This window comes from Cyrtonyx montezumae, unplaced genomic scaffold (genome assembly GCF_038088225.1).
Source record: "Cyrtonyx montezumae isolate F1298 unplaced genomic scaffold, pur_monq_1.0 scaffold_9, whole genome shotgun sequence".
NCBI classification, from domain to species: domain Eukaryota; kingdom Metazoa; phylum Chordata; class Aves; order Galliformes; family Odontophoridae; genus Cyrtonyx; species Cyrtonyx montezumae.
In genome coordinates this window covers 975,091-1,001,222 of record NW_027072100.1, presented here as the reverse complement: position 1 = coordinate 1,001,222, position 26,132 = coordinate 975,091, and the positions used below count along the sequence as shown (strand labels likewise).

The window sequence follows — 26,132 nt, the reverse complement described above, 5'->3', positions numbered from 1 at the left end:
GGGGTGGGGGGGAATGCAATGAAAAATACTGTGGGGGTGAGATTAAGAACATGACTGTTCCTCGTTCACTAACATCAGGGGTTACTCCCGTGGGTGCTGTCCTTCCTGAGCTAATCTGCTATGTGCTACCTGTGGGCTGCAGCTATCTAAGCACTGCCCTGTACCACGAGGCCCATCTTTTGGGCACTGCTGTGTATCATGACACCCGGCTCCGGGGTGGGGCCCCACGGGTGGCAGCTCTTCCCCATGGGCTGCAGGCCCAGCCCAGGCCCCGCTCTTTTGGGGCTCTGTGGGCTGCACCTCTTTCAGACCATATCTGCCGCTGCACCGCGGGCTCCTCCGTGACCGCACGCGGAGATCAGCACCGTGCGGTGCCCACGGGCTGCAGGGACCGCCCGCTCCACCTCGGACCTCTTCTGAGCCGCAGGAGCCACTGCTCGGTGCCCGGAGCGCCGCCTCTCCCCGTTTCCTCACCCTCTCCTTGCTGCTGCACATGGGGGGGGGGGGGCCGCGCGCCGCAGGGCGCTTCCCGCGCTGGCGGGGGCGGCAGAGCGGCGCGGTGACGTCACGGCGGCGCAGTGCCCCGCGGCGGCGCCCGCAGCGGAGCGGCCATGGGCAGCCCCGCGTCCGCGTGGGGCGCGGCTCCCGCCAAACGCGCGCGGCGCGAAGGCTTCGCCGAGAGCTCCCGCGGCCCTGCGGCCTACGGCGACCCGCGGCTGTGGGACACGGAGAGGCTCTGCCAGCACCTCTCGCGCAGCGGCGCGGGCGAGCCCGGCCTGCTCCGCCGCTTCCGAGGTAACGGGGCCGGGTGGGTGAGCGGGTGTGGGGGATGCGCGCTCGCGCGCCGCTCACCGTGTGCTCGTCCCCGCAGAGAGCGGCGTCACCGGAGCCATGCTGCTCGACCTGCCCGCCTGCGCGCTGCAGATCACCCGCGCCTGGTGAGTGCGGGGCCGCCCCGGGGCCTCTGTGCGCGGGAGAGCGGCGGTAACGCGGAGGGGAACGGCTTTAAAGTGAAGGAGGGCAGATTTAGGTCAGCTGTGAATGGAAGCTCGTGACCCAGAGGCAGCGCGGCCCCGGCACTGCTGCACAGAGCTGTGGGTGCCCCATCCCTGCAGGTGCCTGAAACCGCGGCTGGGCCCCGGGCAGCCTGAGCCCCAGCACGTGGCAGGGCAGGCAGCACACGGCAGGGCTGGGCGGCCCTTCCATCCCAGCCGTGCTGGGGCTCCGTTTCCTCGCTCGCCGGTCGCCCCGAGCTGTGCCCGCTCGCCGTCCCCCGAGCCCGCGCTGTGCTGGTTTTGGTTCCGCCCCTCCAGACATCTCTGTGCGCTTCAGCTCCGCTCACGTGGTTCCTTGGCGCTGTTATCGGGCGCGGGCGGCTCCGCGGCCGGGCTGTGTGCGGCCGGGCTGTGTGCGGCCGGGGCCGAGCCGCGCTGGGGCCGCCCTCGTGCTGCGTGCGCTGCCCTGCAGGGGTAGGGAAGGGCTGCAGGGGTGCGCCCAGCGCCGCGAGCCGAGCGGACGGGGCAGGGAGCTGCGCCTCGGAGCGGGGGATGCGTTGCAGACGTCGGTGCTGAGGCGGTGCTGTCTTTTGCGAGGAAGGTTTGGACTGCAGGTGTTTTAAGCGTGTAGATAGAAGTGGCGTGGAATCGTGAGCTGTAGGGCTGCTGGTGTGTGGGGCGTTGGCGTCGTGGAAGTAACGAGTGGAGAAGTGCGAGGGATCCTCTGAAGTTATTCCTCCTATTTCTATGATGTTGGCCTGCAGGTGTTGATGGGGTGGCAGTAGAAGCTTCCCACCGATATCCTATGCCATTTCGTTGCTGTGTGACAGGCAGCAGCAGAGGGGCGATCTGGCAGAATGGTGTTGGACCTGGGAGTGTCTATGGAGTGAAGAGAAGAGGTTGAATTCCTCCACGCAAAAAAACCAAAGGCACTTGTTGACGTTTTTCAACATTTGCAGAGTTGCTGTAAGCACAGTAGGGGTGGGTGGTGCTTTTCAGCAGTGGTGACAGTAACTGCGTATCACCTCCACTGGTGCAGGCTTCTGCAAGCACAGCATGCAGCTCTTCACTGCTGGTGGAAATGTGCAGCTAGTGGTGGTGTCTACTTTGGAAAATAGTGCTCTGGAGCTGCAAATTTGCTCTATCCAACAGTCTTATTGTGCTCTTTGTATCTGTTGTAGTTTCCACGGAAGTAAGTAGAAGGCATTACTTCCTGAGCAACCTACCTAAATTGCTGCTTATCCTGTCCCTTAAGGCTGGTTGCTTTTAGTACCTCGGTGCCTGAGCATCAGGTACTCACACTGGTAATTCGGGCATACGGAATATCTGCATGCTAATTCCAGGCTTCTCGAGGCCAGGTGTGTCCTGTGGGTATGGAAAGCCTCCTTTGGTTGTAGTGCAGCTCTGCGTCAGCCCAGCAACGGATGCACACATCTAGTTATGCATTGCTCTCAGGCATTCAGAGGGCAGACCAGAAGCCTGGAGGCAGGGCTATAGGTTGGCTGTATATTCTCACGTTCCTTGAAGTGGATGTTGTGTATGGCACAAGGTTTGGTGCATGTGAAATGCACTGGGATCAGATGCATGTGAATGAGACCAGGATCTCCTGGAAAGAGTCCAGTGGAGGGCCACAAAGATGATAAAGGGCATGGAACAGCTCCCTTATGAGGAGAGGCTGAGAGACCTGGGGCTGCTCAGCCTTGAAAAAAGAAGACTCAGAGGGGATCTGATCCACATCTATCAATATCTGAGGAGTGGGAGGCAAAGGGACGAGGCTGGACTCTTCTCAGCAGTGTGTGACACTAGGATGAGGGGAAATGGCCACAAAGTGAAGCATAGGAATTTCCACACCAATGTGTGTAGGAACCTTCCCAGTGCAGTGATGGAGCACTGGAGCTGCACAGAGAGCTGGTGGAGTCTCCTTCTCTGGAGACATTCAGGACCCACCTGGATGCCTACCTGTGCAACTTGGGCTGGGAGCTGCTTTGGCAGGGGGGTTGAACTCAGAGTTCCCTTCCAACCCCTGTACTTCTGTGAAATATAGATGGTGAGCAGGGCTGTTTGCTTGATTTCTGTGGAACAGGTCAGTCCTGAAGGGGTGCATGGGGCTGCAGGCTTTTTGTTTTCCTGTCTGTGGTGGGAGGAGGAGGGGTGTGATGGAAGCAGGTGGGTAAAAGGGAATACATTGGGAAGGACCAGCTTTCACCCTCTCAGAGACAGCTGCTTTGAGGACAGTTTGAGGAGCTATGAGGAAGCAGTACTAAAGGATGATTTCTGCGGACTTTCTGAACTTTAGTAAAGCCTTTGACACTGTCCCCCACAACATCCTCATGGAGAAGCTGCATGCCCATGGTTTGGTTGGGCATGTACACTGGCTGTATGGCTGCACCTGGAGAGTTGTGGTCGATGGAGCTAAATGCAGTTGGTGGCCAATCACGAGTGGTGTCTCCCGGGGCTCTGTACTGGGACCACTCCTATTCAGTGTCTTTATCAATGATCTTAACGAGGGGATTGAATGCACCCTCGGTAAGTTCACAGATGACACCAAGCTGGGAGGGAATGTTGATCTGCTGAAGGGTAAGGTAGTAAGAGGGACAGACTGGTTCAATGGGCTGAGGCAAACTGTATGAGTTTCAATAGAGCCAAAGGTCAGGTCCTGCATTTTGGTCACAACCTCAGGCAACCCTACAGGCTTGGGGAGGAGTGGCTGGAAAGCTGCCTGATGGAAAGGGACCTTGGTGTGCTGATGGGCAGAAGGCTGAATACGAGCCAGCAGCGTGCCCAGGTGGCCAAGAAGGCCGATGGCATCCTTCCTGTAATAGGAATGGTGTGGTGAGCAGGACTGGGGAGGTAATCCTTCTCCTGTGCTTGGCACTGGTGAAGCCCCACCTTGAGCACTGTGTTCAGTGTTGGGCACCTCAGTACAGAAAAGACTTCGAGGTGCTGGAGCAGGTCCAAAGAAGGGCAGCAACACTGGGGAAGGGCCTGGAGAATACGCCCTACTAGGAGAGGCTGAAGGATCTGGGGCTCTTCAGTCTGGGGAAAAGGAGGCTGAGGGGAAACCTCACTGCTCTCTTCAAATACCTGAAAGGTGATGGCAGCAACAGCAGGGATGGTTTCTTCTCACTGATGACAGTGACAAGACAAGGGGAAATGGCCTCAGGTTGCACCGGGGGAGGTTGAGGTTGGATATCAGGAAGAACTCTGTACAAAGAGTTGTTAAGCACTGCAATGGGCTCCGCAGGGAGGTGGTTGAGTCGCAGTTCCTGGATGTGTTTAAAAACCATCTGGATGTGGTGCTCAGGGACGTGATGTAGCAGTGGGTTGTTGGAGTTAGGGTAGTATAGTCTGGTTGCAGTTGGACTCCAATCTTTAAGGTCTTTTCCAACCTGAGCAACTCTATGAGTCCATGTGTGTAACTTGCTGGTGAGACTGCCTCATGCTGGGGATGCAGGGTAATTAAGAGTTGGTGCTCTTTCATGAAGAACAACAAAGAGTTCTTTGTGATTTGATGCTTGAGTGATCAGTTGCCCCAGGACCGTAATGTGGTGGAGACCAATCCCAAAGCTGTTAGTGTTCCCAGAAGTGGGGTGAAACCCAGTATATGTGGTGCCTCAAACAGGGGCTGCCTGTCCCTGCAGCACCGTGCTGCCTGGCATTGCCTCATGTTGTCAGGTCCTGTGCAGAGCTGTGCTAGCACTGTGCAGTTCAGCCCTGCTCGAGGGGCTCTTTGGGAGCAAAAAAGCATGTTGGGTTATGTTCTTGTGGACAATGTTTATGTGGGTGTGGTGTGAATAGAACAGATATGTCCTTTCTCTGCTCTTCCTATTGCTACAGCCATTGGTAGTTAGTCAAGATGCCTTCTGCCATCCTCTGTGCATACCTGCATGTTTTCCAGTTAACTTGCTCCTTGTTCTTGAGTTTCTGTGGCATTTAAAAGTGGAAGCAGGTTCTGTGCCCTGTACTCTACACTGGGAGGTGCACTGCTGTTCTTAGTGCTCCGTGCTTTGCATTGCCTCACTTTCCCATAAATACCAGGGCCCTTGTGCACTTTGTGTGCCCTGATGTCCTCTTGAGTGATTGTCATCTGATGACACAACTGTGTGGTGGTGGCACTGTACCTCCTGCAGCATTGCAGCTCTTCCAAGGACCTGCTTGTGATGTTTGATCTCTGTTATTAGCATGCTTTTAAGTCATATCCGCTGAGGCCTGTGCTGGTGTTTGTGGCTTGGCACAGTCTCTTTGCACTGAGTCAGGCTGTTTTTAAAGTCTGCTGGAATCTTTCTCTGCTTTGGTCCAAAGGTGATTCAATATCTTAGAAAAAAGTATGGAGAAAAAACTTATATGCAGAAGTAAAGTGAGTGTAGATGACTGGAAGCAAATAGCTTCTGACGTGGCTTTCCTTGAACTGCTCTTAAGAAAGCTTGTCATCTTAGCACAAAAGGACAGGCAGATACAGTGGACCTCATGTCTTCTGTTTTGGCTGCACTCTGTTGCCCTGTAAGTGGTGGGCTCGTTTAGGAACTCCCTTGTCAGCATCTGAAGATTTGTGACCACACCAAACAGATTGAGCTGCTTGAGGTACGGAGTGATGCAGTGCTCTGAGCAGCACTGCCGTGCATGTCATTGTGTTTGCAGGTAGAAGCAGCAGGAGGGACTGCAGCTCGAGGACTCCTGTGCTAGGGGAAGATGAACTGGTTAAAATAGAAAAGCCCACTTATGGACTGTGAATTATTAAGTGATTTGGCTGCAAATATGTAGTGCCTCTAGTGGTATTTGTCTTTGCTAATAGCTGATGTCTTACGGTGTTATTTTCTGTTAAATGTGAAGGCTGATGTAAAACTGGACTCGTGGTGGTTAATTGCTGAGAAGTGTAAAAGGTACCAAATTGTATTCCCATGGTGTTTGCTGCTGTGCTGAGACTGAAACCAGTTTGCTTAAGGACAAAGTCTTGCAGACAGTTAATAAAAGTGGGCGTAAGGAGCTGTATTATCTCTTCCTCCAGAGTTGTTTTAAGGCTGTTTGGCTATTGCATAGTAGCTGTGCTGGGTGATGGTGGCTTAGTGCACTTGTGCAGGTATTTTTTGGGCTTTTTCCCCTCTGTTTGACTGTAGAGGGGAGGGGTAAGTGCTCTCAGTATTTTTCTGAAAAAGCTGTGGAAATATTTCAGTGAACATCAGAGTAATGTAAACTTACACAAGTAATTTGCTAGATATGCAAATCGAGAAGGAGGGAACTTTGCTTTCAGATAATTTATTATTGCTGTCTTATTCCTAGCCTCCCAGATGAGAGACTGAAAGTGCTTGCCTGCCTGAACCAGCTGAGACAGACAGTGGACATCATGAAGGTAACAGCAGTGCTGTGTGGGGCTCTGCTCCCAGCACCCTGCTGGCATCTGCAGCTGTGTCTCCTTGTCTCTCTTCCTTCCTGTTCGGTCCTGGCAGCTCGTGCTGCTGCTGTGCTTTTCCCTGGCAGAGCAGCAGGCTCCAAGCCATTCTTCTCAATAGCTGGTGGTCTCTCAAAGCCACATTAACCGGGAAAATTGTTAAGATAAGCAGTTAAGAGCTTGATGTGGGCACCTGGTGGTTGTGGGAGATGGAATAAGGAGTGAGCTGCTGTTTGAAATGTGAGAAGCTCCCTTTTTGCAGCTTCTGTCTTTGTAGAGCTCTGCTTTTTGTGCATTGCCACTTCAGCCTCTGCTCTCCATTAACAGCTTGCCTTTCCCTTCTGCTGTTTGTAATGTCCAGCAGCTTCTCACAGCAATGTGTGTTGGTTTAACCCAAGCCCAGGCTGCCATCAGCACGCAAGCCTCTGCTGTCTGCATGTCTGCTGCAGCTCTACCAGTTTGGTGACAGGGAGGAGAGGGAAGACAGAAAAGCCTTATTTGCCTCAGTGTTTTACTGAGATATGTAAATGGTGAGATGGCTTCATCTTCTGTTTTTTGCAAGGATTAAATGTGTGCTTCTCTTCCCTAGTGTCTGTGGTTACTCAGGTGTCTTCTAAACTGCACACCTAGAGGTGATCAGGGAGTACTTCTTCAGATTTCAGTTGTCTTGAGTTTTGGCTTTTGTTTTGAGAAAAAGGTTAGAACTATCATTTCCACTCTTTGGCCTTTCACTTGGATTAAAAACAAAAACAAAAAAACGAAACAAGCAATGTCAAACCAAACGCTTCTTAATGGAGATCAAGTTCATTCCTGCAGGAGGGGCTTGACACTGTTGGTGGATGAAAAGCTCAGTAAGGGCTATCAGGTGTGCCTTCACAGCCCAGGAAGCCAACTGCATCCTGAGCTGCATCAGAAAGAAGCGTGGCCAGGGATTGTCCCCCTCTCCTCCACTCTTGTGAGGCCCCTCCTGCAGCACTGCATCCAGCCCTGAGTCCCCAGCACAGGGAGGATATGAACCTGTTGAAGATTTGAGTGCAGAGGAGGCTACAGAGATGCTCAGAGAGCTGAAACACCTCTGCTATAGAGACAGGCTGAGCAGGCTGGGGGTGTTCTGCTCAGAGAAGAGAGTGCTCTGGGGAGACACTGCAGTCGTCCTCCAGAGCTATGTGAGTGATGGGGAGGGACCCTTTGTGACAGAGAGCAGTGACAGGATGAGGAGTAACATCTTTGGACTAACAGAGAAGAGGTCTACATTAAATATTCACAAGAAATTTTTACTCAGGGTGGGAAGGAGCCTGAAGAAGTTGCCCAGAAAAGTTGTGGAGATAGTCATGGGCAGGTTGGATCCCTGCGCAGCCTGATCTAGTGGGAGGTCCATGGTATGGGTTGGAAGTAGATGGTCTTTAAGGTCCCTTCCAACCCAGGCCATTTATTTTTCTATGATCTTCAATGTGCATTGCAGTATCCTCCTTCAAGTGGAGTAGCAGATGTCATTGATAAAGACAGCAGTTTTCTCAAGTGTTAAGAATTGGAATTAAACAGGTAGCACCTCTAGAGGTTGTCTGGATTTGCCTTGCCCTCTGAAATGCATAATTCTGTCTTCTCTGATGCCATGCATAAGTAACTCTTCAGGATAAATATTGATTGAGATAAGACAGAATATACCTATTCTAAAGGTGAAACCAAACAATTACTTATAGCACCTCTCCCACCAAATTCCTGACCCTTTAGATATCCTTTACCTTAGCCCTGTTAACTTTCAAAGTCAAATAAGTGTTGATTGCATTATTGTTTGGCTTTTGTAGGTTTTTAATGATCCAGTTCATGGGCACATTGAAATCCATCCTCTTCTTGTTCGCATCATTGACACGCCTCAGTTTCAGCGCCTGCGATACATTAAGCAGCTGGGTGGCACTTACTTTGTTTTTCCAGGAGCCTCCCACAACCGCTTCGAGCACTCTTTAGGGTAAGGTGCACGTCTGTTTTGCATTTGAATCTCTCAGACTGGTTCCACAGATGTGGAGTGTCAGCATTGCTCCCTTTGAGGGTTAGAGGCAACTGCTGTCACAGCGTTTTCTGTCACTTGAATCTCCCTGTCTTGCCTACATGACTGTGGACTTTGTTTACTAAAGATAGAAAAAGAAACCTGCAAGGTGGATCCGTATTTCCCTTCTTCTTTCTCTTCTGGTAAGAATAATGCCAACTAGAGACAGCGAGTGCTTTGTGTTCTCCCTGATTAAAAATTAAGTTTAAAAGCATGAAGCAGATGGTAGTGAGACTGCTGTGAGTGACGTGTCAGACAACTGTAAACCCCTTACATTGCCCGGCACAGATAAAATGGGTTTTAATTGTAGTGTTTGCATTTGTAGTTATGCAGTCAGGGCAAGTTGTCAGGCTGTTAGCAGTACTATAAGTTAAAGAAACAAATTGTGGACATAAGGATTTTCAGAGTGTTGCTAAATCATTCATGCTCCACTGAGAAGCTGATTAATGATAAGTTGAAACTTGTTTTGAAGGTATATCCTGAGGTGCAGAGAGGTTAAGCTACTAAATGTTTTCATTCAGGTGATCTGAGCAACCCTGCTTTGCTTTTGTAGTGCTGAAATAGAGCACAGCTGGCCACTGCCCACTGTGGAGCTAACAAAATGCAAAAGACCACTGCAAAAAGTTCACATTAGTGAGGTGAGCTTGAATTGACTGCATCTGGTGAGCCTGAAAAAAACCAAAAATACGAGGAATATGAAGAAAGCATGCCAGTCTGAAGCTTGAAAACTCCAGTGGCAGCAGCAACCTTTGCTTCCGAGCAGTTCTTTGAATCCACATAGTTAAACTTAGGACAGTTATTCTCAACTCATTTTGAAGATTTCCACAGGGTTAAAATAGAGGAAATGGGCTTCATGTAAATTGGTAGAATAAAAAAATAAATAAAAGCAGACAGTAAATTGTGTCTAGTAAAAGGTAGAATAGCTGAGCTGGGGCCTTCAGAGGCCACCTGTGATCTAACTGACTGCCTCAGGGCTTACCAAAAGTTAAAGCAGATAACAAGGGGTTGTCTAAACACCCCTTCAGCACGGACAAGTGTAGGCCATCCACCATCTCAGTAGGAGCCTGCTGACTGCCCTCATGGGAAATGAACATTTCCTTTTGCTTGCTGTGACCCTCCCCTGCCACAGCTCTGTGCTATTCCCATCCCTGAGGACAGCACTGGTGGCCGGCCACAAGCAGGTGTAGCCCTGTTGCATACAGCCCTTAAAGCTTTACCACAGAGCCACTCCATCACCCAGTGCAGTGCAGACCTGTTTGTCACACTGTTGGACAATCTCTCCAAGGATGTTGTCAGGTACAACATCAGAGGGCTCACTGAAATCCAGAGAAACTGCATCCACTGCCTTCCTTTCATCCACCAAGTGGGTGACCTTGTTATGAAAGGAGAGGCAAGAGCAAGGCAGGACTTTCCCTTCATGAGCACCTGCAGACTGTGCCTGATACCAGCTTTATTCTTTAAGTGCCTTCAGTATCCCCCAGGACAGTCTTCATCACTCCTCCCTGGACTGACAGGTCTGGAGGGTCCTGGCCCTTCCCTCACGTCCTTCTGGTGGATGGCTGTGACGCTGGCTGCCCTGAGCCACAGTCCCCACACTCACAGTACCTTCGGTAAATTGTTGGGAGGAGTCCTGCAGTAACATGCCCTAACTCCTCAGTGCTCTGGGCTCACTTCTGGCAGGCCCCATGGACTTACAGTACCTCTCATAAAACCTGCTCTTGCAGGTTGTTCAGCATCCATGAAATTAAATAGATAAAGGAAGTTAAATAATTACGATAAGTTGTTAAAACAGGAATGTGAAAGAAGAACAAAATGCTTTTATAGCTGTTGTAGAGCTCTGCTGTTGCTCTGACTGGAAGTAGAAGGGTGATCTTTAAGCTGTGGTGCTTTAGGAAGTACACTGGCAGTAATTGAGTGTGCTCACTTGTATGATGGTGTTATTCTGTGTCCATCCATTATGAGGTACTAGAGCTGCTGAGGCATCTCAGGTTGCCTGCTGTTGAGTAAAGGGGCAGGGCTTGGTGGATCTGCAAGGGTATGTGTTTTCCTGTAGGCTTGTGAGGCAACAGTGACTACGTGGAAGCAAAAGTCTGCAAGGATTTTAAAATCAGAAGCTTGAGAGGAGAGTTGAAACTGGAAATGAAACCAGAGGTTGATATTAACTCATGGATTTATGGGAAAGTGGAAAACATAGGATCTGCTTAATTAGCAGATACCATATACCAAGTCTGAACACAGTATCTCATACTTTCTCCTTTCAAACGTGTGTTACTGTTGACTAAAGCTCTATGACAGGAAATAATTTTTCTGATTATACTACAGATACTCGTGTTTTATCTTACAGGTCAGGGCTTGGATATCTGTTGTGTGCTGTCTTTCAGACAAAGGCTGTGACTTGAAGCAGCGAAACAGAATAGGTGAACTGGTCTTTTTCTGTTCATGATAAAATGCTGTTGTATTCACTTCCTGTGTTTGTGGGTTTTTCTCTGCACCAGGGTGGGCTACCTCGCGGGATGTCTGGTTCGTGAACTGAAGGAACGGCAACCAGAACTGGATATAACCCAACGAGATATCCTCTGTGTGGAGATTGCTGGGCTTTGTCACGATTTGGGTGAGCAAGAGTTGAAATGGCTTGTTTCTCTTTGAAAGCTGACCTGGGGGAAGAGATTGCTGTGAGATCAGAATGTGAGAGCTCTTTCAGGCTGTTTGGTGCGTGGCCGTGTTCTGAGACAGGAGCTGAAGTGGAGGCAAGTCCACTTGATGAGTATGTGGCTGCTTTTCACAGTTTTTTGTGTTGTTTTCCTGTGGTGTTCTGGAGCTCTGTAGCTTCATTTTCTTCATAGATGATGTTAAGATCAAGTCAAATATAGGAGAATCCAGATCCTTAGCTTGCTCAAGATATTTTTGCTGACAACTGTGTCTCAGATTAAACCTGTATGATCTTTATCTTTAAGGTCATGGGCCATTTTCACACATGTTTGATGGAAGATTTATTCCACTTGCTCGTGAAGGTTTGAACTGGAAGGTAGGCATTTCAGTACTGAAGTAAAAAGAAAAAAACTCACATTTTTAAGGGGAAAATAATTCATCTGTAGAGATTGCCAGTGCTTGTGAGCATTTAGTGATCATCTGGCCTTAGTGCGTCATTTTGACAGTATAATTAAAGCCATCTCGTTATCTAATCATGAATTTTCTTGTTCTTCTTAAATGTTTGGAGAATATCTGCCTCTGTAATATTGCTGTGAGTCTCACTGCTGAAATAGAGATGTGAGGAGAAGTGGGGGCAAATGTTTGTCACCAGCATCAGTGTTCCCCAGAGGTCAGTACTGCATCCAGTCTTGTTCAACATCTTCATCAGTGACCTGGACAAAGGGATGGAGTCCATGCTCAGCAAGTTTGCTGATGATACAGAGCTGGGAGGAGTGGCTGACACACCGGAGGGCTGTGCTGCCATTCAGTGAGGACTGGACGGACTGAGAGTTGGGCCTGATGAGGAACCTGATGAGGTTCTACAAGGGCAAGTGTACAGTCCTGCATCAGGGGAGGAATAACCACGTGTACCAGTACAGGCTGGGGGCTGAGCAGCTGCAAAGGAGCTCTGAGGAGAAGGCCCTTGTGTCCTGCAGATAAGAGCTTGGCCATGAGCCAGCAGTGTGCTCTTGTGGCCAAGAAGGAGAAAGCTGTGGCACTGCAGGATGGGTGCTTGGACACAGTAGTGTAATGTGTAGGTATCTTTTTTTAATTTTTCCACAGCATGAAACTGCTTCTGTTGAAATGTTTGAGCACCTGATCACATCCAATAAACTAGAAAAAGTCATGGAATCGTATGGTCTCGTCCTGGAGGAAGACATGACCTTCATCAAGGAACAGATAGGAGGGCCTATAGATGAAACAGCTTGTGAGAAATCGGTGAGTTGCTGCACTGCTACTGTGGTTATTTAAACAAACATCATAAATTTTTCTGAGAGTAAATTTTACTAAGAGAGTAGATAATTGTTGCTTCTCTTCTGTTTTATTTTCTCTTTTATTTGGAGATCCTTGGTCCTTTAACTGGCCAGTGAAGAAAACACGGAGGTGGTTTAAGTTCACAAGCCAGTTTCAGATAACAAAGCTGCCAGCTGGCAGGGATGAGGCAGTGAGTCACCACGAACTGTGGCCCAATGTGTGAGGAGTACCAGAGCCTCAACAGCTTTGATGACTGTAGCAGAACTTTTCAGTTTATCCCAGTGACACATACAGAGGTGCAGGAATAAGACTTGGAGAAATGCCTTTCCTTGAGAGGCAAGGAAGAAGACATCAGAATTATTAATCTTTGCAACTCTGTGAAAGGATGAAGTCCTCCCTCTTTTTCTTGCTCATCTTCTCATCAAGGATATCTGTTCAGTTAATACTCCATCAGTAGGAGATCTGTCATGACAGTCTGGTCCCAGTCAAAGTTTGCGTGTTGTTCCAAACAAGTCACCCTTAAATGTTAGCACTTACCCATTTTTTTCTGTTATGTTAGTTTGTAGTGCTACCATGTGTTCTGTAGCCCTCTGATGACAAAACATAGCTTTGTTATGCTGAGTTCCCTCAGTATAAGATCTTATGGGAAGGCAGTAGTCTCCAAGTTGATTTTACCCACTTGCAGTTGTTTGAATACAAGTCTTGTTGCCTACTGCTTCTGCTGATCTTGGGCCAAGTTCTTCTCTGTTCCCTGTTCGGACTTTGTGCCTGTTTTCCAGCAGGATAACTGGAAAAGAAGCATCATATGTGATAGGTGCCAACCTTCTTGACATCTGCCCAGTTTTCTGCCAGCAGTCATTTGGGGTCTGGTTGTCTTAGCAGAGCGGAGGCTCTTTTGCTGATGAGCACCTATGCTGTGACTCTCTCTCCTTGCAGTCCTTCTGGTCCTGGCAACACATTCCTCTCTCTTACTGCTGTTACCTGTGCTCCTGATCATCCTCCCTGTAACAGCTCTTCATTGTCAGCACAGGATGGTTTTATCCTTGATGTGCTCTTCTCCTGCTGTTCATGCACAATTCCTTTCTCCTTTGCAACCATTTTAATACCTCTGTGATGCTAATGTTAACATTAAAACCGTACCTCTTGAGTAATATTCCTCCCAGAATTGCCCCATGCAATGTTTATTTAACTGAAGAACTGTTAAATGTTCAAGGGAAGTTCACATGCAATTTGTATTTTATGTTTTGGTGTTGATTTGCTGTTTGCCTCCTGGCTGAGTCACTCCTCAGTTGTGGATTAAGAGTTCAAGTCAACTGGCTGTTTGAACAATCCTTGTTTTACACACCTAAATAGTTATTTTGAAAGTACGCTGTAACACTGTAGAGCTGCTAGCAGAAGACTGCAAGGGTGTGACATGTGTGGGTTTAATTCATTCCCCTCAGGGTTAAATAATTCCAACCTCTTCCTCTCTTTGTTGATGCACATTGTTTGCACTTCAGTGCTGCTTGTTTCTCTTTGGCTCATTGTGTGGATTTTGTTCTTCCTGGTGTTCTGGGAGGACATCTGTTCAAGTTCTTGTTCTGGGTTTGTGACACACAGTGCAGCTTTTGAATCTCTTCTGTTTTTGTGTTCTTTCTTACCTTGATGTTATGTGTTTATCATAGGTAAAGTCAAAATGCCTCAAAAATTATTCTGCATAGGGTGCTCCAAAAGTAACACCTTCTATTTATTTCTGTGGAAACTACAACAGATACAAACAGCACAATAAATATTTTTTGATATAGCAAATTTGCAGCCTCAAGACACTACAACATATTTACCACCAGTAGCTGTGCATTTTCACCAGGGACAACCAAGAGCCTGCATGTCGTGCTGGTACAGATCTGCACTGGTGGAGGTGACCCACTGTCATTGTTCCCAGTGCTGAAACGCAGTGCCTGTCCCTCACTGTGCTCATACCCACTGTTCCCTCCCTCTCTGATGCTGCAGGCCAGCACAATAGAATAGGAGGCAGTACTTTCAGAGCAACCCTCTTGTCGTCATTTGCACCATTGAATTTCTTACTGTTTCTGATTTTTCTTCTTGGCTGCTCCATCATTAGTGGCCTTACCGAGGACGACCAAAGGAGAAGAGTTTCCTATATGAGATAGTAGCAAACAAGAAGAACGGCATTGATGTTGACAAGTGGGATTACTTTGCAAGGTACAGATCTCACAGGTTCTGCTTTTGTTAAATCCCTACTGAAGCAACACTGCTTTATTACAAGTGTGACCTCGCTGATAAGCACTCACTGAGGAATGTTTTCAGGGATTGCCACCACCTGGGGATCCAGAACAATTTTGATTATAAACGGTTAATTAAATTCACTCGTGTTTGCGAAGCAGGGAACCAGAAGCATATCTGTGCCCGTGACAAGGTGAGCAGTGTGTGTGAGCTGGGGGAGCACTCAGCAGCGTGGCTGTGAGGTGTGTGAGTAGGGAAGAAGCAAATGATTGTTTTGTTTGGTTGTTTTTGATTTAGGAAGTTGGAAATTTGTACGATATGTTCCACACTCGGAATTGCCTGCACCGGAGAGCGTACCAGCATAAGGTTGGCAACATCATTGAAATAATGCAAGTATTGCAGTTCCTTTGTCTTGCGCATCATTTATTTTAATTTGGATTTGTAAATCCGTTTTGAATCTTCACCAAGTCAGTAAGTTTTGACGTGCAATGAGAGCCACTTGCCTACATAACCAAATTCTGGATGTTTTAGAGGTCCTTAATATGTTGGAGTGAGTCCAGGAGAGCAGCACGGGGATGCTCAGAGGGCTCAGTGCCTCTGCTGGGGCTGTGAAAGCTGGGCTGGTTCTTTCTAGGAAAGAAAACTGAGGAGACCACATTGTGACCTTCCAGTAGCTAGAGGGAGCTGCAGGAAAGCTGGGGAGGAACTCTTCATCAGGGAGTGTTGTGATGGGACAAGGGGTAACACCTTTAAACTGAGAGATTTACATGTTTGGAAGAAATTCTTTACCCAGAAGCAGTTCAGCCCCAGCACTGCTGCCCAGAGCTGTGGGTACCCTATCTCTGCAGGTGCATGAGACTGTGGCTGGGCCCTGGGCAGCCTGAGCTCTGGGGGGCAGCCAGCTTAGGGCTGGGGTGGCTGTGAAAAACACACACACAAAATAAAAATGTGGAGTGTACAGACAACAGCATCTTTTCATGTTAAATCCAATTAGAAGCAGGTTATTATAGCCCTGAAGAAGCTCTGGACCAGGACATGGTTATGCTGTTGTAACTGCTGACAACGTGAGTCAGATCTTCATCTGAAAGTTACAGGTAGCTTGGCTCAAACTGACTGCCTAGTGCAGCAAGAGAGGTGGAAGTAGTGAGCGAGCTCACTGTGGCTTGGCTGAGGCCTGTCTGTCTAAAGCTGCAGCAGGAATAGTTCTGGACCAACTTGGTTGCCTGCCTATGTTTGTTGATAACATCATTCTGTTTACTTATCTTTGAAAGTATCCCCAAGTATTTTATAATACAGGCCTTGGCTGCCAAGTAACTCTGCTGTGTTTGGAAAGAACAGTGTGAAGGGTTACATGATACAAAAAGTACTGGGGGCTTTGGAAGAACTTTATCTTTAGAAGAAAAAATAATATATATATATATATATATTCCTTGCAGCTGCCTGTCAGTGTCTTGCAGTGCCCAACAGCCATCTGGGCACTATTATGCACACAGTCCAAAGCAGAACAAAACAGACTTCCACTTTTCTTGAAATAAATTTAAGGTCTGATTTGAACCTATTTTCAGTAAATGGAAAAGGCTCTGTTCAAATGTGAAAAGACAGCATGGAGATAGGGTGTACTGCAGTGCAGCTCTGCTGCATGTTTAGGACACAATTTAATTTGTATTCTCTTTATAATGTAACTAAAACATTCATTTATATTTTGGCTCTTGAACATCACCTTGCAAGACTTTGTTGCTTAATTCATTCTTTTACTTCCAACTAGGATTACAGAAGCCTTTCAAAAAGCAGACCGTTTTTTTCAAATAGAAGGCTCTGAAGGAAAATTGTACCAGATCTCTACAGCAATGGAGGACATGGAAGCCTACACTAAACTAACTGGTATGAGTTCTCAGAGTTTCTTTTGAAGTGGAACTACCTCTTAGAATAGGACTCTTTTGTTTTGTGTGTACAACTGTTGACACAGTGGATTCTTGTCCATGGCCAAGACTGATCAAGTACTGCTTTTGTGCACAGGTGGTAGTTTAGACCTGGAACATCCATGCAGTCTCTGTGCTTTCACATCCTGCTGGAAGAGCAAAACATACTAGTTTAATTTTATGGAGAAAAAGAAACACCAACTTCTGGTTTTCTGTATGCGTTCAAACCCAGGTTACCGTGCAGTCAGTCATACCTGTGCCCTAGTTCTGCTGTTCTTGTCACAGCTGGGGAGTGTCAGCTCAGAGCAGTGCTATACCTAACTACATCAGGTGGAGAAGCACTGCGTGTGTTGTGTGAAACTAACCCTGAGACAGATTTTGAAGGGTTCAGATAAGATCTGATTTAATGTGCTTGAGGAACTGCAATCCTTGCAAATGCAACAGAAAAAAATAATACATTAATTAGTTTATTCCTGGAAGGTTGCTGCTTTCTTAGACCTGGTCTTGTAAAAATTGTTCTTGTAGGCTGAATACAAGGAGGGGCAGTCCACTTCAAGTCCTGTGGGGAAATTCCATTATGATTACATGGTGAAACAGATGAGGCTTGTGACTGTTTCCTAAGCAAATAGTCTGACACAACCACTTCCACAAGGTCTGGGTCAGCACTGTGAGGAGGAAATATTTAGAGAAGTTACTGAATTCCCAAAAGCTGACTTGAGTTGTGTTTCCTGTCAGGTAGTTCAGTCTTCTCCTCACCGCTGCGTCTTGGTTTTGCCTGTCCCTCCTGACCTTGACTACAAGGCATGTCAGCACGCCTTCAGTGCTGGCTTTGAGCAGCAGCATGAGGAGCAGAAGCCAGTGTGGGAATGGCAAATCATGCTGCACTGAGGGGATCGTGAATGCTTCAGCCCAGGAGATCTGCTACTCTGTGTATTTAGCCAGCGTATAATTTGTTCAAGTATTCTGTTTTCTTCTGTTGTGTTTGCAAGCAAGCTTGCAGTGTTCTCAAGGACTGGCAGCTCTTGCTGTACCTGGGAGCTACTGCTCACAAGAGTTTCCAAAACTTTCCTGAGTTGGACAGCAGCTTTCCTTTGTCTCCACTATCAAGCTTTGGTCTGTGGGCAAGGTGGTGGAGGCTGAGGGCACTGTTGCAAAGGGTCTGCTTGCTGTAATCTGTGTTATGCTCAGGGTCTTCTGTTGGTGAGCCTTCATCTGCCATAGCCATGTTCAGCATGAAGAGACTAAATTCTGCATGGGTTAGGAACTATCCCAGGGCTGTGCAGGAGCTGTTGATCAGCTAGGAGAGGGATGAGGGGAGGTGGCAATGTCAGATGTAATGGTGGAAGGATGTGTGTGTTCTCATCCTAAACCAAGATACTTCGTTCCCTGCATCCAGTGGTTTCAGCCTGAGCATTCTGTGAGGACAACGGGCTTGTTTTCAGTAGTGAGTGATGCTTCTGTGAAATTGTCTGTCTGCCATTTGGATCTTTGCTGACACTCAACCTCTTGTGAGGTTCTGCAGCAGCAGGTTCTACAGCTTTTTCTCTGTGGCAGCTGAAGAGAGCCACAGTTTCAGTTTTGCATTTGTGGCCTCCTGATTTTGACAGCAAATCCTAATTTTTGTACTGATGATACAGAAAGTAGTTCTTTGTTAATACTACCTTACCATAACATATGTGTTCATGGCCTTCTTTTCCCTGAGTTATCTCATTTCTCAAGCTGAAGAGACTATCTGTTTTTCCTTGAGGGGACTTTCATGCTTCTATTAGCCTTGGTATGGATGTTTAGGTCATCATGGTTCATAGTTTACCTAGGCATTGAGCTTCTGCTGTGCTAGGTGGGGTGAGTAGAGCTGTACCTGCAGCATATCACAGCTGCACAGCTATTTCTGGCTGGGGAATGTGAACAGGTGCAAATAGAGTGCAGCTGTTGTCTGTGTGACAGCTGAGCAGCATCCTGACCCCAGTGGTTTCTGGACAGCCAAAAGGAACTCATGCTCTGAAGCCACACCAAAAGAAACCTGGGGATATTTGAGGTCATTTCGCAGATGGTTTCTCAGTTGTCTTACCTAGGATGTTCAGCCATTCTCTCAAAATGTGCATTTTTCTTGAACCTTCAGTTCTTCTTATTGTTTAAGCCTCTGTCCCTATAGATATGCATTTGCTGTGGCACTGGATTTTGACATAGTTAACTGAAATCACTACAACTTTGACAGATAATATCTACCTGGAAATTCTGCACTCAAGTCGCCCAGAGCTGAGTGAGGCACGAGAAATTTTGCACAAAATAGAGCGGCGTGAATTATACAAGTTCTTAGGAGAGACACAGCCTGAAAAAATGAACGAAATTCCGAAGGTAATATCGTCGCCGGGAGATTCTGAATTATGTTCTCTAAGTTGCTGACTAGCTTTTTTTCTCTTCCTGTTTTTCTGTTGTTGGTAGTGACTGTTTTTTGTTTGGTTGGTTTTTTTTAAAGCTTAAACCAAAAATCATAGAATCGTAGAATGGCTTAGGTTGGAGGGGACACTAACAGTCATCTAGTTCCAACCCCCTGCCACAGGCAGGATTGCCAACCATCAGATCAAGCTGCCCAGGATCCTACCCAGCCTGGCCTTGAGCCCAGCCAGAGATCAGGCATCTTCCCAGGGTAACATGTGTCAATGCCTCATTACTCTCTGAGCAAATAATTTCTCCAGACGTCTAATCCAAATCTCCCCTTTTTTAATTCAAAGCCATTCCCCCTTGTCTTGTCACTATTAGACCATGTAAAAAGACCTATTCCTGCTTGTAAATTCCTTTCAAGTACTCAAAGGGTGCAGTGAGGTCTCCTCGGAGCCTTCTCTTCTCCAAGCTAAGCAAGCCCAACCCCCTCAAGCTATGTTCTTAGGAGAGATACTCCAGCCCTATCTCTGTGACCCTCCTCAGAAACTCCTCCAACAGCTCACAACCCTCCTCTGCTGGGGACCTCAGTACTGGACACAGTGGATATCTCACGAGGGAAAAGAAAAGGGGTCAACACTGTCTGTTGATGCAGCCTGGGATATTGTTGCCCTTCTGGGCTGTTAGTGCACAGTGCTGACTCATGTCCAACTTCTTGTCCACCAGGACCCCCAATTGTTCTCTTCAGGACTGCTCTCAAGGTATTCTTCTCCCGGACTGTATGAGGTCACTGTGCTTGGCCTTGTTGAACCTCATTAGGTTCTTGTGGGCCCACTTCTTGAGCTTGTCCAGGCTTTCTGGTTGCCTTCCTTCTCTTTTGTGAACCACTCAGCGCAGTCATCACTCGACTGCTGAGGGTACACTCAATCCCACTCTCTATGTTGTCAATAAAGATATTGAAGAGCACTGGTCCCAAGGTGGACCTCTGAGTCATGACTTGTCTCCACTTGGACATAGAGCCATTGACCACAACCCTCTGACTATGACCATCCAAACAATTCTTTATCCACCAAGTAGTCGAGCTTTCATGTCCATATCTCTCCAACTTAGAGGTAAGGCTATGGTGCTGGACCATGTTGAAGACCTTGCACAAGTCCAGGTAGATGACATCAGTTGCCCAATAGTCAGAAGTTCTCTCCTACCCTCCTCTTGCTGAACCATGGAATATTTTACAGAAAACTGGAAAGTGTTTTATTTACAGACAGACAGAAGAATAGAAAAAATTACAAAATCAGAAGTTGTTGCAGAAATGTTTTTGAAAGATAAACCTATTTTCTGAAAAACCACTGTGTTGCTGTGGTGGGAGGCGGGCTTGCTAGTGGTCCCTGGTCATACCCAGCCACTGGTCTGCACCGTGTGGAGGTCACTGGAGAGGATGGTGGGGAGGACTTGCTCTCAGTCTAAACCTGAATTTTTCCTTGGCTTCTTGAGTTACTGCAAGCTGCACATATGCCTCGTGATATTCGCTCTCCTCAGCAGTACTCTGTCTTTGCAGTGAACAAATCATCTGCTTGCCAAATTGCTTCCCTTCTGGACCTGGCTGCTGTGTGCTCAGAGCTTTTTTCCCCAGGGTCTCGGGTATTCCCAGAAAATCTTCCTCCATCAAATCTTGCATCTTGCCCTGGCCAATGTGAAGCAGGCAGTGTTCTCTCTCCTGCCCTGCCACAGCCGTTTAAAGGGAGCACACAGCTTTCCATAACAGTTCCCCACGCTGCGTATGCTCAGCCCAGCTGTCAGCAGGGAAACATCTCCTAGGTCCAAAACCAGATAAGACTGTCGTGGATTTCCACTTTTTGCTTTGGAGATAGGTGCAGTCTCTGAGGCTCACTGAGCTGTTTGTTTTGTCTGCTTTGCTATAGTGGTCAATGATGTTACTGATCCTGACTGCCTCTTCCTTACACTTAGTGTTTGTTTTGTACAAAAACTATTGAGAGGTGAGATCCTGTAACAATTAAAAAAAAAAAAAGTTCAGTAAAAAATATTTAGTATTCAGCTTTGGAAACTTAACTGCATAGGATGTTTGTGTTAGCAAACAATTTGCTTGGAAGTTATTTTTTTTATGAAACTTTCTGTTTTCATGAGATATCCTGGAGGGGTTTTCCTTGGTTCCTGCTGCCAGCTGTAAAGTTCTTTGATCTTTGTAATTTGTTTTCATAAACAAAATGAAAACAACCCTAAAAAATGGCAGGGTTCTGTTGTAAAAGGGTTCTCACATCCAGATTGCATTAGGAATTCTGTAGGGCTTGACCTGATGAAGCAAAAATACAATCAGCTGTTGTCTTTTTTTTTCCCCTCAGGATGAGTACGATGGCCTGGCAGGTGACATTGCCAACTCCAAGCCAGAAAAGAATCCTCCAAATGTGGAGCTAACAGCTGAAGACTTTGTTGTTGATGTAACTATCCTCCCAGAGTGAGCTTAGAACTAAACTTGCTCAGTTGCATGTGGGTTTGCATTGTCCTGCACAGTGAAGGTGTGGGGAGGTGGTGGGCACTTCTCTGACCACACAAATGAAGGTGTTGTATTGCTTAAACCTTGTGCTCAATACCATAAGCTCTGAGTGCTGGGGAGGCACAGGTTGCTGCAGGGAAGGCATACTTCTGCCCATACAGCACGGCTGTTCCATGGTGCTGGGGTGCCCGTGCAAGGACCCACCTGGCAGCTGCAGAGTGAGAAATGCAAGAAAAGATTGTTTCATTATGCAATCATTTGTTAATGACTCTTATATTCGATGGTTATCATTTACAGAAGTACTGTGCAAATCTGCTTGTATTTATTGTTACAAAATGAATGACAGATGTTGATGAACGTCTTTTTTGTTTGTTTGTTTTGCATGCCAGGTTGTCAATATGGATTATGGAATGAAAGATCAGAACCCCATTGATAACGTTCTCTTCTACTGCAAGGCTGATCCCTCCAAGGCCATCAAGATCAGTAAAGAACAGGTAGACTTTTATCCTCCTCAGCCAGCTTCTGAAGGGCGACTTCACTGCTGCCAGTGGGAGTGCTCACAGTGTTCTGTGGTGGTCTGTACAGGAGTTGTGGATGAGGGTGGTGGAGTCTGCGTCCATCCATGTGGACGGTTGGACTGGATGGTCTTAGGGGTTTTTTCCAACCTCGGTGATGGTACGGTTCTGTGTGAAGTCCTGGTGGCCTTAGCATACAGGCTGCCTTTACCTCACTCCTAAGAAAACACAATCCTTGAATAAAACTCACGGATAACTGGGAGATGGTTCTTAATGCTTTCAGTTTATATTAAGATGAGGAAATTAAAGTTCCACAGACTCTAAATTCAAAGAAGGACTAAAGCTTAATTGTTTACACGTGGTTTTTCTTTTGTTGTTTTATTCTAAAGGTTTCAAGGCTTTTACCAGGGACCTTTTCGGAGCAGGTTATCCGGGTTTATTGTAGACACCAGGATCAAGTTATTGTTTCAGCTGCAAAACAGTATTTTGTTCAGTGGTGTATAAAGAGGGATTTCACCAAACCGCAGGTAATGAATTTAGGTATTATTTTCTAGAAGTTCTTGCATTAAAAGTCTTGACACTGAGGCCTTGTCTCTCTGGCAGAGCTGCTTCCACTAACCCAGCTTCTGTTTTCCCTGTGGTCCACATCTGGTTACTTCAAAATTCTGACAGATTGCACTGGTTTAACTCAAGTGATTGGAAAGATCGTGTTTATTTAAAAATAGCTAATGTCCGTGCAGACACTCGTTGATGCAGGTTTCCTCATGAAAAAGCTTAAAATGCCACAGAGATTGAATGATCCAGAGAAGTGATGACATCCTATTGCTTTGCCTCTCTTTCTTCCCTGCTCACCAGCTGTTAAACCACTGCTTCCATCGGATATCCATGGTCAGTTCCTTGGGTCTGAGAGTGCAAAATCCCCAGGGCAACACATTGCAAACCTCTACTCTCAAGGCAACTCCTGTGAAGGCTGAGTGCTTGGAGTGCCTTACCTGTGCTGTGTCCCTTTCCTATCACATCTCAGACATCCAGGTTTCCAGCTGCAAGGCAGGAGGAGAGGCATGACAGCTCATCTGAATCTTTTTTTGTGCTGGGGGCAGTGTCAGAGCTACCATGGCAAGTAGAAAGGAAAACCTAAAGCGGAGTCTGAGTCCATATGTCTTGCCTTGCATTCCTCCTGCCAAAAGGGATGGAGAAGCCTGTAACAACTCTGGCTGTAAACTGGCTTCCCCGTTGCATCTCCCTTGCAGAAGAGTGGATATCTTTATCTAATAGAATTACTGTGTGTTGGTGCTTCCAACGTTATCCTTCGTTGTAAGGAAGCAGTTATACTGTTACTAAGCAAATTTTCCTCACTAGAATGTGCTTAAGGAGCCATTCAACTGTGTACGTGAGGGGTTAAGCTGGAGACCTGAACAGGGTTGGTAGATGACATTCAGCAGATCTCTTGCTGAATTTGTCTCCCAGTTATTCATATTGACTTTTGTCTAATTGTCATACCATGGGAACGAACAGCCTTTCTTTGTTTCCATGTTTGTTTGGTTTCAGGTATTTTCACTTCTCTGGGATCAAGTCTCAAAATCTGCAAGTTGCCTCAAAAGTGCAGCATAAACACTTTGTTCTGTGGACCTTACATTTCTCCTCCTCACTGCGTATGTTAACATCCCTGACATTGCATCTTCTTTCCTAGATGCACCTGCAAATACCAAGGAAAGAGCTACATTCTGTGAAATGGAAATCAGGCAGTAGATTAGTGTTCTCCTGTGCTAGAGCTACAGCTAGAGCCATGAGCCATTTTTTGTGTCAGGGTTCACTCTGACATGATACTTCTGGCATCTGTCTTATGAGAACAGTTACTTTCTGAAGGGTGTTTTACAAAGGGGTGGTGTAACAGGCTAGGCTGCCTTTGCTTGTACCCTGCAGCTGTATTTCCCTAATTCAGGGCTATCCATCTGACTGCTCTGGGGCAGTCCCGATTATTTCTGCTTGTTCTGTCCTGCCCTGCAGTGTTTGATTGTGAGATTAACATATGTGTCTGATGAGTGCCCTGGGACCTTGTGTTGAGTTTTTCTGCTAAGTCTGGTAAAGCTCACTAGCTGCTTTTCCCTGGTTTAGTGTACCAAGTGAAAATGAATACGTTGTCATGAATGTTTTCTGACTTCTAATAACAGGATGGTGATGTGGTTGCCCCTCATCTAACTCCACTGAAACAGAGCTGGAACAGCAGAAGCAGGGATGAATACTTGACAGCTTCAGAACCCAGCTGCAAGCAGAAGCTTTCTTTCAATAAGTAATGTGTTTCCTTTAGCACTGTTCAACCACCTGCTTCAGAAGATGGGTAGCTCTGAGCAGCAGCTCTTTTAAAATGCAATCTGATGGACTGTAAAAAAAAAAAAAAAAATCAATGCAGCAGTGCATTTTACAGTACAGTGTGTTTTTATGTGTGCACTTAAACTAAGTGCATGTTTGGGTTGAACTTCTACAGAACTAACAGATAACCTGTTGCAGCAAAGCAAACTCAGTTCTCATTTATTTTTGAATGTATTGGTGCCGCTGTAGCAAGAGGAGCTTCATTTAAAAAAAAAGTCATAATGGCGAGAAGTGCAGTAAATTTGTTACTGCTTTTTCTGGTCCTGATCCCTTCTGAAGGTAATGCTGCAGTTGCAATGTTGCTAGAGCTGGTGGAAAAACCTCCATCTCTCTTTTAAGCTTTATTATTCCACCAGCTCTTATCGTCATGACCTTTTTAATAAAGATGACTTTTCTGGTGTTCAGAAAGCCCCTTGGGATGCAGGCCTCTTGCTATGAAAGTGACCACACACCTTGTACTGCAGTAATGCCCTGCAGTGGCACACAGCATTTTACTGTTTTTATAGCATATTTTTGATACATTGAATGTAACGTGTTTTGGTTTTTTTTACTGCTACACTGAACTACAAAAACTCCTGGAAGCTCTGTGGTTGGGGTGACTGCAGGAAAGCAGGCAGATGTGAACGTTCATCCAAGGTTGTGCTCACGTGGCTGCCCCTTGGTGTGGTGGTGGGCCCAGTGGGATGGTGCTGCACGTGGCTTGGGTTTTTCTTGCACCCAACATACCTTGTCTCTGCATTTCACTGCAGTGCGTGGTCAGGCTCTTCAGGAACCCTTCCATTACTGCATCCTGTCTTTGTTTTTCTGGCTTGATGGCTGCTGTTCTTGTACATTTTTTTATCTTCCTTATAGGACAGTTAGGGTTCTTGCAGTCTCCCCTGTGGGCAGTACTAGTGTGAGCTGCTAAGTGTCTGCCCCATCTAAAAGCAAACAAGGAAGACTTTTTCCCTGTTTTACTCAGGTTTTAGGTGTTCTGTTTGAAGGCTGCTTTCATTAAATGAAGTTTAATTAATTAAAAAAACCCATCCTCAGAGTTAAAAGTACAAAGTAAAGTGTTCTTTAATGCTCAGAAATTGGGAAGGACCTTTGGATTTTTGTATCTGAAGCGAGAAAAAAGTTCAGAGAAAAGTTCAAATAAGTTGTGACAGCCCAGCTTTTGAAATGAACCCAGACAGTGGTTGCTGTGTCAGAAAACTGTCACTCTGTTCCTGATGGTTTCCTTTGTCTGGAAGCTGATGGCTGTGAGGCAGATGTAAGGAGGTGGGGTATTCAGCTCCTTTATGGGTGTGATCTCAAACAGCCAGAAGTTGTTCTGCACTCAGCTGCTTGTGAACCTGTGTTCCGTGGTGATGCAGCACCACCTCTGCTGTTCTGTGTTTCGTCTTGCAGTGTACCAGGTAACTGCTGGAAGGTGGAGGGACCTTTATAAAACCTCTTGGAGTACTTGTTTTATGGTTCAAAGAATGACGTTGCAGTGTGAAGGCATTTATCCCCATTATCTGTGTGGAATCAAGTATTGTTCCAGAAAAATGTAACTCTATCACTGTTCATTGGTTTTCTTTTGACGCTGTTATTAAAAAGTGCACTTTATACTTGGGAAAAGCTTTCTGCTCAAATTTAAGCAAAAACTTGTACTTAACATCTGGTAGACTTGAGGCAGAGCGTTTCTTTTTCTCAGTTGATAATCTGAGCCTTTCTGTGCTAAAAATAATAAACGATGATTTTAATACTCTTGTAATGAATTGCAGCTTGTGAACTTTATTAAAAGCAGTAGTCTGACTGTGCAGGGCTAAACAGACAAATGAACTTCTGAAGGATCAATGCTACTTTGTAGGGGCAGTACTTCC

General features: G+C 46.7%; 1 protein-coding gene across 1 annotated transcript; it reads left to right on the top strand.

Moving 5' to 3' along the window:
• Positions 1 to 611: 611 nt before the first annotated feature.
• SAMHD1 (SAM and HD domain containing deoxynucleoside triphosphate triphosphohydrolase 1) lies at positions 612 to 24,376 on the top strand. Its single transcript, XM_065754223.1, has 16 exons — positions 612 to 795; positions 872 to 938; positions 6,273 to 6,342; positions 8,187 to 8,347; positions 10,921 to 11,036; positions 11,380 to 11,450; positions 12,179 to 12,334; positions 14,472 to 14,572; positions 14,678 to 14,786; positions 14,891 to 14,982; positions 16,359 to 16,474; positions 18,728 to 18,867; positions 21,249 to 21,344; positions 21,790 to 21,894; positions 22,305 to 22,442; positions 24,087 to 24,376. The coding sequence occupies exons 1-16, from the start codon at positions 612 to 614 to the stop codon at positions 24,207 to 24,209; spliced, it is 1,845 nt and encodes a 614-aa protein (XP_065610295.1). The 3' UTR covers positions 24,210 to 24,376.
• The last annotated feature ends 1,756 nt before the right edge of the window (positions 24,377 to 26,132 follow it).

Bases quoted from the DNA above. Each gene is read 5' to 3' on its own strand.
- SAMHD1 (XM_065754223.1), top strand. From the start codon at position 612: ATGGGCAGCCCCGCGTCCGCGTGGGGCGCGGCTCCCGCCAAACGCGCG. The intron at 14,983-16,358 runs GCAAGTATTGCA...ACTTCCAACTAG, and splicing joins GGCAACATCATTGAAATAAT to GATTACAGAAGCCTTTCAAA. The intron at 22,443-24,086 runs GTAATGAATTTA...TTCTAATAACAG, and splicing joins GGGATTTCACCAAACCGCAG to GATGGTGATGTGGTTGCCCC.